Raw genomic sequence first — 12,743 nt, 5'->3', positions numbered from 1 at the left:
AAGATAACAGGAGGGTTAATCCATCTTGTTACTCAAAGTAACTTACCCTATTCCTAGGCTTATATACATAACATAGATTGATTTAATTAATTATTTGTAAATATATTCAGATACTGATTTTAAAAAATGTGTTCCACCTGAAATTCTGCAATTGTTCGATTGCTGCGTGTTGCATGTTCATGCTTATTTCTATCTCATTCTTTGAAACACCATTATTTTCAATTTCCTGTGTAACTTCACATTGTTTTTGAAATACTAAATTAGATATTTGATGATCAGAGGGCTGCACCATGGAGCAGTTTGTAGCACTGCTGCCTTGCAGCAAGAAGGTTTGAAGTTCGATTCCTGGCTTGGGGTCTTTCTGCATTGAGTTTGCATGTTCTCCCCGTGCATGCATGGGTTCCTTTTGTGTGTGCATGATTTTCTATCTTTGTTTTCCTGCGACAAACTGGCGATCTGTCCAGGGTGTACTCCACCTTTCGCCCATAGACTGCCGGAGATAGGCACTGACCACAATGCGATGTTGATGGAATAAGCAGGAGTAGATGGATGGATGTTATTATCATGAGTAATATGTAGATCAGCATTTGAGTAGACTTTTTCCTCAATACATTTTTCTATTACTTTAGTAATTTATTGTATGGTTACTTCTTACTTATAGGAGTATTAAGTTAAGAATAAAATAAAGCAGTGCTACTCTTGCTTAAGTACATTTTCTAGGTACTCCACCCACCTCTACTGATACTTCAGGATTTTCATGATTTACTAACTGGCTACGAAGTTATTTTATTACACCCACCTAACTTCACTACAGTATTTTATATGATATAATTTGAATCCACTTCCTCTGAGTTTAAAGGATTTCAAACACACACAAAAAGCAAAAAACTCTTCACGCTTCAAATTATTAAAAGTGTCAACACTATATTCTGCCTGTTAGAGTGAAAAATATAAATCACTCTGTTTATACTTATTAACCTGACAGATGAGGTATTAATAATGTTTGATTGTTTTGTTTTGACAGAATACTCCTCTCGACCTGATTGAAACAGGGAAGTCCTTGAAGGTTCAGGCAGAGCGCCCCCACCTGGTTAGCTTGGGAAGTGGACGTTTGAGCACAGCCATCACTCTGCTGCCGCTGCTAGAAGGTAAAAGGGGCTGAGCTTTTACTGTGAAACTGAAAACTGTTTAAATGTTTAAAGGTTTTGAAAATCCACAACTTAAAAATGTAGTGCTAAGTAGAAATATACTAAATAAAAAGTAGAATTTAAACTTCCTTAACAAAATACTAATCAGTCCTGCAATAGAAAAAGCTGATTCTGAGCACTATGGGCCTGAGCATCTGCTGACCTCCCTCTGTTAGGTTATATGGCCTACCACTGCATTACTGAGCTGCTGTTGCTCCCGACACCTTCCAGTTGTGTGTAACACCACTGACAGTTGATGCTGAAATATTTAGGGAGAACATTTCACAACTGGAAATGCTGCACAGCGGCACCCTATCACAACCAATCTGGTGTTCACTGATCCACACCGTCACAGATGTTTGCAGAAACAATCTGGATGCTTATGTGCTTTATTTTATAGATCGGTGAATGAAGCCAGAACTCTTCCAAGAAGGCACATTTGCAATAAAATACAAATATGCTTATATTAGTACAGTTTTATTTAAAACACAGACATTGACTGTTCTCAATGTTAATTTTGAATGTGTCACGCTATTCAATACCAGGAGACCCCAATATGTATGGTTCTCCCCCTTTTGGACTTCTATTTGAGTTTCAGTTGTTTATGTCTTTCCGTTTTGTTGATCTTTGGTTTCTTTATCATTTTGTGTTTACTCTTTGTTGCCCCCTTGTGTCTGTCTCCCTTCACGTAGCTCCCTTCAAGTTACTTCCATCCACCCCTGCTCCATATCAGCTCATTAGCCCATTCTTTGTTCTGTCCCCTATATACTGTATACACCACCTCTGCAGTTCCTCATCACTAGTTTCTTGTTGGCTGCCCAATGTCTTTGTAGTTTTCCTGTATTTTGGTTCTTGACTTTTGTTTATGTTTCCTTTTTCATTAAATCAGCAAAAATCATCTCCGCGTGAGTAGATTCTCTCCTATTCGTATAGGGACTTTTTCTCCAGGCCCCTGTGAACTTTTGTCATGTAAAGAAGGTAAAGCACCTGTGATTGGCTTCTTTTTAGGAAATCCCGCCTTTTGAAACAGTACTGCTTTCATCCTTGCTGTTGCTGGTAACGTTAGCAAAGCATCTTTATCCTAAGGGTGAACCCCCACCCCAAGTCTTTCACTCCATCATCATCTCACCGGATTCCCTTTGCAGGATGAAGAAAAAATAGGTTTTTATCTCAACAACACTTCTAAGGTTAAATTAAGGTTAAATAGATAAACTAAGTACCACTAGTTTTTATTGTCTTGTCAAAATTAAATAAAAAAAATAATTTCCTTCCTGTTTATAGTATGTTTATTCATAACTCAAAGTTTGCAGTTGTGATGGAGCCTGAATACTTTTGCATTGTATTGTGCAGCCAATGATTAAATCATGTCTATAAAACATTGAGTTAATTAATTTCCTATAATGAACCTTTTTGTCAGTCTGGTTGTGTCTTTTGAGGGTTCCCACCTAATGAGCAACATACTGAGAGATGGAGTTGAGGCTCCACCAATATGGACGTGATGCTCTGTTGTTCTTCCACCTATGAAACCTCAGAATACTCTTAGAGGTGTGTTGGTTCCTAAAGCTCTCCAGGAAGGGAATAAGCTTTTTGTTCTGGTTTCAGGGAGAACCACGCTGGGCAGCGATGGGACAGATATCCCGCTGCAGGGCCCAGGCATCACACCCCAGCATTGCTACATTGAGAACCAAGCAGGGAACATCACCCTGTATCCATGTGGGAACCAATGCTCTGTGGATGGGCTTCCCATCACCAAACCATATCGCCTCACACAAGGTAGGAGGGATGAAAGTGGTTTGAAATGTGTACTGGTACCATTTAAAAAAAGTAATAAGCTCATATTTCTTTCTGAAATCCTGCATGCATTTTAATAAATTATCCTTTTTGTAGGACCAATGTAGACCAATATAACTTAAAAAACAACACTTTTGAATTTTAGATTTTAAATCTTTAGCTTCTCCTTTTTGATTATCTAAGATCACGCACCAGTATTAAAGGTATAGTGGAGGATGTTCATCAAAATAAGTTATCCACCTATTTGTCAATCATTCCGGTGATATGTTTACATAAGGCCGTCCTACGTGCTCGTCCCCATTTTTACTTCTTTTGGAAAGTAAGCTTGTATGAGTGATGCAAACAGAGACTTTTAAACAGAGCGTGCACAAGAAAAAATGGGCTCATGCACACCCGCTCACACGTTTAAAAGATGTCCCCTCTCAGGGAGCGGGTACAGGGTTGTGCATGTGCATTTCAGTTTTAAAAGTGGAGAGGGCGGGTCTTTTCAAAAATTTGCATAAATCCTCCACTATACCTTTAAGATCAATATTAAGAGCTGAAAAATATTTAATGATTAATTTATAAATAAAATAAAAAATATATATATTTTTTATTTTAAATTAATTAATTCTCCAACATTTATATACACTCATCATATTATGTATGTTTTCCTAACCAGTTCTCCACAACCTTTTTATGCACCACGGAACAGTTTAGTGTCATAGATTATTTTCATTGACCGATCTGTAGCAGGTAATACGAAATGATAAAAAAAAAGTGTTATTTCCTCTAAAAATAATAATAATAGGAATATAACACTCTATGAAGTGTGCTCATGGACCCGCATTGTAACGAATTAAAAGGATCAAACCCCGTATTTGCAATGTTGCCACTTACAAAATATTAAAAATTGTAACTAGAAATTGTTTTGTGTTCACTCACATACAGTAAAATATGAACTATTTTAGAGTTAGGATAGAATACAAAAATACACAGCAGAATATTGGGGTGGGGGGTAGGGGTGGACATCAGTTGAGGAAAGAAAATTAAAATATTTCAGGGAAAGAAAATATCAAGACATTTCATAGCAGAATTTCCTTATAATCTTTTCATTGTAGTGATATATGACAATCATTTAAAATAATAATAATAAAAATTAATGGATGCAATTTATGACCTTTGACTCAAGCAGTTCTCCTCTAAACCAGTGGGTGGCAGCAGTGATACCATTGTGTCCTACTTTGACATTTTAAAGTTAGTATAATAACCAATAACTGAAAACAAAAATACAGTTATACATTTTTAATGACAATATACTACAAATAAAAAGGACTAATATAGAATTCATGCTTTTTTAAGACTTGTTATTTGTGTGTTCTAAGGGGGAATTTGTGTCTGTGCAGTCATGTAAGATTCTTTCTATGTAATTAAAGAGAAATACTTCAGTTCAGCCCATCTAATGTACATATTGTGTAGAACAATAAATCAATTTAAATAACACTGCTTAAACGTGTGATTCATGTTTGTAGGGGATTTATTTGGAAAATATAGATGTTGTGCACATCAATTTTCCTTTTGGTTTATTGTCATCAGTATATATTTGCACCTTTTGGTTTTTGCACATTGGTTCCTGCCTGGCCACAGCTATGAAAACTTTCTTGCCACTGCAACAGGGTAACCTCAACCCTGATGAAAATGTATAAACTGTGCCGGAAATCAAATCAGGAAACAAACCTTTTAAATGAACTGTACCCTCAGTGATGACATGGTGAAGATGAAGATGAGTTGAAAACGGCGTGAGCCTGTTTGTGTCCTTCATTACCTGAGTGGGTAAAATTCACCATAAAAAAATGATTTTTATTTGTTGTACAAAACTGTCCCTCACTGAAGGGAGAATAGATTCAGTGCCGTAAACTGCTTGGCACTGTCCCATAAAAGAGCCATGGATAGTCCCACCCCCTCCAGCAAAAGGAACAGAATGTCATTCGAAGCTGGCGTGTGTGTGTGTGTGTGTGTGTGTGTGTGTGTGTGTGGAGGCAGCAGCTGCTCAACAAGAATATTTCAAACTCTTAAACCAATTGAAAGGACAATCGTCACATTTCAAACAAGATCTTGTGAATCGGGAGGCATTAAAACCTGGAAACAACACAGGACTTTAAACCATAATTGTTAAACTTCCTCTGGAACATGTGCAACTGGAAACCAAGCTTCTCCATGTGACTTTAAAGATACTTAGAGGGTTAAACAGCAATGAAGTCATAAAGAGGTAATCTGATTTTTTATTTTAGAATTATATTGAATTTACCAGTTTGTTTATGTTGTGTTTAGGAAGATAAATACGTCACAGGTGGCTAAAACCTAAACTATAATCTGTATTTCTATGTGAAAGGCTAAAACCTAATTTACACTATGGGCAAACTAAATAAAATACTATTGATATCAACATTTTACTGCATAGAAAAAAGCTAATATTGTAGAATAACTATTAAAATAAAATAAAGTCTATAGAAAGTGGATAAGATTTCTTTAGTGAAATTATGAAAACTGAACTAAAGATATTTCGTTATAAAATTAAACATGCAAAACTATGTTTTTTTCTGTGTCAATGCTTAGGCATAGTGAAAAAAGTGTAGTTTAAAGTATTTTGCTAAAGGAATCATGAAACTCAGGTAATAGTTGACGTGTCTAAAAATGCTTGTTTCCTGACAGGGTGCATGCTGTGTTTTGGTCAGTCTGCCTTCTTCCGCTTCAACCATCCCGAGGAGGCTCAGAGAATGAAGAGTATGCTGCCTGCAGGGAGCCTCAGAGTGAACACAGTCAAACCGTTCCCCTCTGGTAAAACAAAAACAAAAACAAAAAACAACAACTGCACAAACAAATTCCCATCATCCAAATCCAGAACTACTCTGAACTGTTCTTGTGATCCAGAAATAACTCTCCTTTAACAACTGTGCGTACAAATGGTTTTGGCTCTGCAGTTATTCTGGGCCGAACATATGCCCTGGGCACATATGCTACTTTAGATTGTTTGTTGAACAATAGGTTAAACAGCACTCTAACAACTGGTTCCTGTGTAGTTTACAAGCACATTATAGTCGGGATCTTCAGCTGTAAACGTGAAAGCCAAAAAAGACTTGAGCACTTTTCCATCTTTTAATCTCATTACTGTTATTTTTTTTTATTCAGACCCTGACTCTAAACATCATCAAACCTGATAGAATAGGGAAAAAAAATCTAATTATCAGCGGCCTACATTTTGAGCTACTTATTCTCCATGTTCTCTCAGGGTGGTGACCTCATTGTAATCTTTGTGTCCTGCTATTTGTTCGCTTTCACTGTGAATGTTAGATCATTGTGGCCCACTGTGATATTTAGAACCCATTCTTCTGTGACCTTATTAGTTCGGCTGTCAGCGCCTGAACAGTAATGGCCACCACACCCTGTCCATAGTGTTCAGGCCAGTCTTTCCTGGAGAAGCCATGAACCTTTCTGCTGTGAACAAGTAAAATGGCTTCATTTTTAAGTTTAGCTGTTGTGCATCCCTATAGGTTTACAACAACTCTATGGAGCATCCTGTGAAACTGGGTTTGGGTCAGACAAGAGACCGAGGGGGTGGGGGGCTTTGAAATACATATCTTAAGCTTTGTGTTGCCATAAGACTTGAACTCTGGGTCATTCCTGCTTCTTATGCTATTACAAAGCCTGCTTTTGTTTTTGGGTGTTGGAGAACTATACGTTATTTCAAGGATTTGAAAAAGATAAAAAGCTGAACTCCTGCTGCCATTAGGTAGCTCACTTTACGTTTGCTTGCTCTCATTTCAACCTTCAATTGTATTGTTTGCCAGCCAGTTGGCTGGAAACAGAAATTTCAAGTGAGTGGTCTTTTAATGTGTTTTAATCCTTCTTTCTATATAACACCATTACTCAGTCACACAACATGTTTAGATCACTAGGATGGGTTAAATGCAAAGAATTAAATTTCCATTTGGGATCAATAAACTATAAAATAATAAAAGAGCAGTGGATAAGGTTTTGACGGCAGGCTAACAACAATTCTGAATAATTTCATGCTAACTATGCCACATTACGGTACTCCACATGGCTTCTGCACCATTTTGTCTCCTTAACACTGGGCTATCAATGAACAGGGTGTGGCTACAGTGCAAGCACTGCCAGAAACCTAAATTCAATCAAATTTAAAGTGCACAATCACCTCAGCCACGGTGTAGATCAGGTGTGGATGCAGCCACCAAGGCTGTGCTGATCAGCAAAGTAAAACCACAAGAAGGAAGTTTGGCTGGACGCTGCAGCGGTCCCTGCATTAAGGTCCCATACTTCACAAACAAACAGGAAAAGTGAGACACCATAGAAAAAAAGTTCCTGTGAATTTCAATAAAGTCAAACTATGCTAACTTGACAAACAAAGGTAAATTTATGAGCATGGATCATGGGTCTGCCCTAGAACTGGAAAGGGCGTGGACCCACGTAAATAAATTTTCTCTAAAGTTAATGTAATGCAATTCGATTGCAAAACAGCCACTCAGCATAATGCTGCCATGACCATGCTTGATAGATGGCTTAATTCTCTTAGGTTTGAAGTCCTCCAAACCAATATTATCATTACGACAAAACAACTTTTCCATTGTTGCACATGGCCATGCAACTGTTCTCTGAGGATAACTGCAAATTTTAATCAAGCTTTTATGTGTTACATCTTGGCCAAATGCTATTTTTCTTTGTCGGTACTCTGTAGCTAGTTTAATTTACATAGTGGATGGTGGTACTAGTGGGGCACTATCTTCCAGCTTATAATAGGTGGAACCTTTTGTGGTTACTAGATTGTTAAAAATTGCAACAAAAAACAGTCTATGCTGTAAAGCCAGGTCCATTGCTAACCAAGGTAAATCAACACAATAATAGTGGTTAAATGTCCAGATGACCAGAATGTGCCAAACTTTTAACAGAACACCTTTCTCTTGGCAAAAGAAAAATTGTGAGAATTCCATGTAAATTGTTAAGGAGGGTAATCCAAACAGTATCAGTTTAAATTCATGTGATTTTATACATTTTTTATTAATATTTCTGAGTCTTTTAAAATTGAAAAAGCCAATTAAAAGAAATTGTGCTGATAATTACATTTTTGTCAAAGCATTAACATTTTTGTCATATAAATATTAAATACTATAAAACAAACTGCCAAAATTCTCTGTGATAAGGCCTAAATTCCTCTGACATTCATGCAGACAATGAATGTCTGTAAATCTCCCACTGACACCATGGTTGTGAGTTATTGTATAAAACAAAAATGGCATTCAGCCTTTGCCCCAGAGCTGACCTGGGATGTCGACATTGGTAAATAAGACAGATACCCCACATGGTGTTTTTACTTGTCAGTGTTTTAACAACTGTCCTCTCCCTTAATTTAACAGGAATGTTCATGGACAAATGTGTCTGTCTCCCCTCTGCAGACCCCCACAGCATCTCCAATGGAAGCCAAGAGTCATTTTCAGAGAACAATGAAGCTAAACTCAATGGCATGGCAACCGCTCAGCAGGACCCAGTGAAACTGAAACCAGCCTTGTCATTATCTGGTTTTGGAAAACAGTCTTCCAAAACGACTGTTGTGGACATACCAAACGGGAAAAATGGCATTACGCCAGGCAATTTGGGTCAAGAAAACAGTGGCAGCATCTGTCTGACTCAGCATGTTACCAATAAACCCCATGCAGTACCTGTTCCTTATCCCCGGACCTCACACTCTGTGGCTTTGAGCGGTAATGGAAGAACTCAGAGAACCCAGGAGAGCCCGAAGCCTCTAAGAAATGTAGGTAAAGAGACGACATCAAGCCCCAAGCTACACGGAACTGGGTTAGACAACGGATGTCCAAGTCAGAAACACTCTTCCATCAAAATTTCACGCACAGCACCATCCAGCCCTCAACTAAGAAGTTCCTCTCTTCAGACAAGGTCCCACAGCCCAATGCGAGAGCTGGCCCAGCCCCTCTCAGATGTTGATGTTCCTCATAGGATGGCTGGCACCAATAACCTAAGGGAACTGTCACGGGTCAGCCCCTTTGTGTCCTATAGGGGGACTCCAGGACCACAAGGAGCTCCTCAGAGCCCACAGGGCCAGCGCAAACCTTCAACACCACTAAAAGCAGAGGCCATGAGGCCCCTATACACACAGAGCCACCCATGTGTTTCCAGGCTGGAAAAACAGTCAGAGAGCAGACCGTTACAGCCTGGATTAACAACTGGCATCACGTCAGGCCTGGGTTCATTTTCTGATTTGTCTCCTATGGCTAGCCCTTTTAACGAACGGAGGACTGCCTGCATGAGCGCAAAGGGATCCTTCAGCAAAGAAGGAAATCCTACAAAACCGTATACCAGGGAACGTAAGAACAGCATCTCAGAGATCAGCGATAATGAAGATGAGCTGATGGAGTACCACCGGTGGCAGAGAGAGGAAAGGCTGAAGGAGCAGGAAATGGAAAAAATGGTAAGATATCAAAATATGAAAAGATTTAGACCCAACTAATTTTAAAAGTTTATGTTTAAACGCTGACTGGTTCTAGTTTGAGATGAACGGTGTTATCCGTTCTTTCATGTGAAATAATCTCTGTTTTGATTTTTGGGAAGGAAACCCCAAAACATTGTTGAAAGCATGAAATTTTCCAATAATATAGTTGCAAACATAGTACCAATAGATATTCTGTCTATGGTTGGATCTTCGGTTTGTTACCATGAGCTGTTAATAGTCAAATATCAGACAGATGCTTTGGAGATATGTAAATTATTGCTTCAGATACAAACATGCCAAGTATCTAATTTATCTTATCAGGGAGATACACACATTTACCCAAATGAACTGGTTTGTAAAGGAGATAATCACAGTTCAGTGACTCCTGGCATGGCCGTCTCCTTTCATATCCTCTCCAAATTCTCTGGCACCAGGCCAGTAATTAATATCTTCTCCGGACATTGCTGGCATCGATGGCCCATGTGGCCTTGGTGACACAGGGGGGGGGTATACTTATGGGGCATCTTGGGTCCGACGCAGAGGGTGTGGCTGGTTGTTGCTCAACACTATATTTACCGGAAAGATGAGCAGCATCTACTTTCAAAGCTGCCTCCCCTTCATGCGGGAATCTTTCTTCTTCATTCCCACACTAGATCATAGACTGCATACTCTATATCTATCTTCAGTTGAGTGCAGGCAGTCTTTTCTCATCACCCTCCAAATGGCAATCTGGCTCCCTCCCACCCTTTTCTGCCCACTAACAGCTGAGATAATCACGATGGGTGGGAGGTCACAGCAGGCTCTTCATATAAAGAGATGTTTCAATGACCAAAAAATGTCTATAGCAACCAAAAAAGTAACATCATGATCAACCAAACCTGATCTCTCTTAAGCATCCGGAAATGTAAAAATAATCCACAGATCACGATTTCACGGTTTTAGGAGCTTTTCAGAAGGACTATTGTGCAATTATTTTTCAGATGGTGACATTAATTGGACCTGATTATCCCCTCTACTAAATTTGCATGGTATTTCATGTCATGGAGGGCTGTGTAAATAAATCTAAACATTAAATTGTAAAAAACAAGTGAATTTAAACTCACCATCTGTTTACTCTTTATCTGTCTTGTAGTGCAAACAGCCCATCAGCCAATCACATGACACCAACTCCCTCCAATTAAGCATGGCTTCCTGAGGTTTAACCCAACCATCAGAATGAAAAACAGGGAATAAAAGGAACTTTCTTTATTTAACCAAGTTTTTAATCAATTCTTCAACAATTACACAATGTTATACATAGACACATAAACATCTTTTTTCACTTATACGAAAAACAAACAAAAAATAGGGTATTTATTGATTGATTGAATGACGTTACTGATCTCACAGTTGAGAAATTTACTCATTACATCAGCTCAAATAGTCAAAGAAGAAAGTGCCAAATTAAGAAAAAGTATACAATACAATATATACAGTGCATCCACTATGACAGCTTGTTTTTTATTTATTTTTTTTATAGTAGGATCACTATACCAGGTTATTGCACAGGGTGTTTACACAGGTATTTATATGGATTAATATTTATGTATATATTTATTGCATTGGGTGTCAAATTTAGAGACACAGGTTATTGCACAGGATTAATTGCACATTATACATTGCACAAGTTATTGCCATTGCAGTGTCGCATCATAGGGTCTGGTTGCAGCAGTGATGAATGACATGTGGTAGTGCTCCTTTTCACAAACAGGGTGTAAAAGTCATTCATTATAAGAGCTGCTCTGCTTCTCTACAGACTGGTGCAGAGGGTGGAAGGTGTTGTCCATGATAGATGTAAGCTTGGACAGCACCCTCCTCTCAGCAACCTTCTCCACTGAGTCCAGAGCGCAGCCTAGGACAGTTTGTTCAGTCTCTTTCTGTCCCACGGGCTCAGCAGACAACAGCGTAGAGGAGGGCTGATGCCAACACACAGTCAGAAGGTTTTAAGCAGGAGCCTGCTCACTCTAAAGGATGTCAGCCTACTCAGGAGGTGGCCCTTCTTATACAGGGCGTTGTGTTATGAGAAGTATCAGTGAGAAGTATTAGAAGCTAAGGAGCAAAATGTGGCGCAAGCAGTAATAGGACATTGTCAAAAGACAGGATAATCCAGATAATCAGGCCCATTTTTAGCAGTAATCACCTGCGTTCCAAAGAATCTGGTAACAACTTTCCTTCAATCCTGGCCAAAATGTGACCTGTTTTCCTTTTTCTTCTGTTATGTTTATCGACATCTCCGACTCCCAGCTGTGTTTCATATTTGGGATTTACTAGTACATAAAGACAAGAAACATTGTACAGTTTGACAATAGTTTTTTTGTCTTCATTTTCCAATTATTTTCACAAGGAATTGCTTCATAGAATATGGACCCAGGAGTTTTCCCAGTTGTGGTGACTTTAAAATTCTATCAGTTATAAATAAATATAAAAAAAAATAGAAGTATAAAAAATAATTTTGAAGAGATTGTTGATAATGGTCCCTGAAAAGTTAGTCTGAGGATGTCAGAAACTGCTGATGATCCCCAAAATCCAAGAGGAATAAAAAAAAGGCAGCGGTAGGTCAAATAACCAATTTTACAAAGAAGTTAAATGTAGAATACTATATATGAATGCACACCATTCTAAACCTACCAAACAACATGAAAGGCTAGAAACCATCCTGTAATGCAGTGTTTCCCAATCATTTTTGACTTGTGGCAATTTATCTTACCATGAGTCCCCCTCTCAGTCAAAAGTATTGATGATTGTCCAAAAGTGGAACTTACAATAACTGGTTCTATCTATTTTACAAAATCTTTTCATTTGAGAATTTAATTCTTAGGCATTTTATGCTTTCAATCTCAAATAAAAAACATAAATGTTGCCTGCAAATTAGTAATGACTAAAATCATATTATAAACCTGTATTTATAAAACTAGAGCTCCTCTGAGTAACTCTCCTAATCACATTTAAATTTGATGAACTGGGAACAAAATACAGAATAGAAGTTAGAGTCAGACTGACTTAATCAGTTTTACTTTGCTTTCACCAAAACACCTGAGCTGCTTTGATGAGCTCCAATAGCTCAGTGTGACAAACAGCTGATCCCAGACTGTTCTCTACAACCAGGCTGTTCCTCTACTTTTATTTTTTTTGTGTGTGTGTCAAAGCTGAAGGTGAACTCAAACGTATAAGAAAAACTAAATTTTTGGTTGATCAAAGCTTGTTTAATTTTTCAATTAGGTCCT

General features: G+C 38.2%; 1 protein-coding gene across 1 annotated transcript in view; it reads left to right on the top strand.

Annotated features, from left to right (window-relative positions):
* Positions 1 to 12,743, top strand: part of LOC107089861 (pleckstrin homology-like domain family B member 1) — a 58,696-nt gene that overhangs the window by 7,703 nt on the left and 38,250 nt on the right. Inside the window, exons 3-6 of the mRNA XM_015382880.1 lie at positions 1,025 to 1,148; positions 2,790 to 2,960; positions 5,670 to 5,795; positions 8,429 to 9,459. Of these exons, the coding sequence (XP_015238366.1) occupies positions 1,025 to 1,148; positions 2,790 to 2,960; positions 5,670 to 5,795; positions 8,429 to 9,459 (1,452 nt within the window). The remainder of the gene's footprint in view (positions 1 to 1,024; positions 1,149 to 2,789; positions 2,961 to 5,669; positions 5,796 to 8,428; positions 9,460 to 12,743) is intronic.

The sequence above is a fragment of the Cyprinodon variegatus genome, unplaced genomic scaffold (genome assembly GCF_000732505.1).
Source record: "Cyprinodon variegatus isolate N-32 unplaced genomic scaffold, C_variegatus-1.0 Scaffold268, whole genome shotgun sequence".
In the NCBI taxonomy this organism is placed as follows: Eukaryota; Metazoa; Chordata; class Actinopteri; order Cyprinodontiformes; family Cyprinodontidae; genus Cyprinodon; species Cyprinodon variegatus.
Note: the sequence above shows the minus strand (reverse complement) of the source record. Positions and strands in the feature narration are given on the sequence as shown.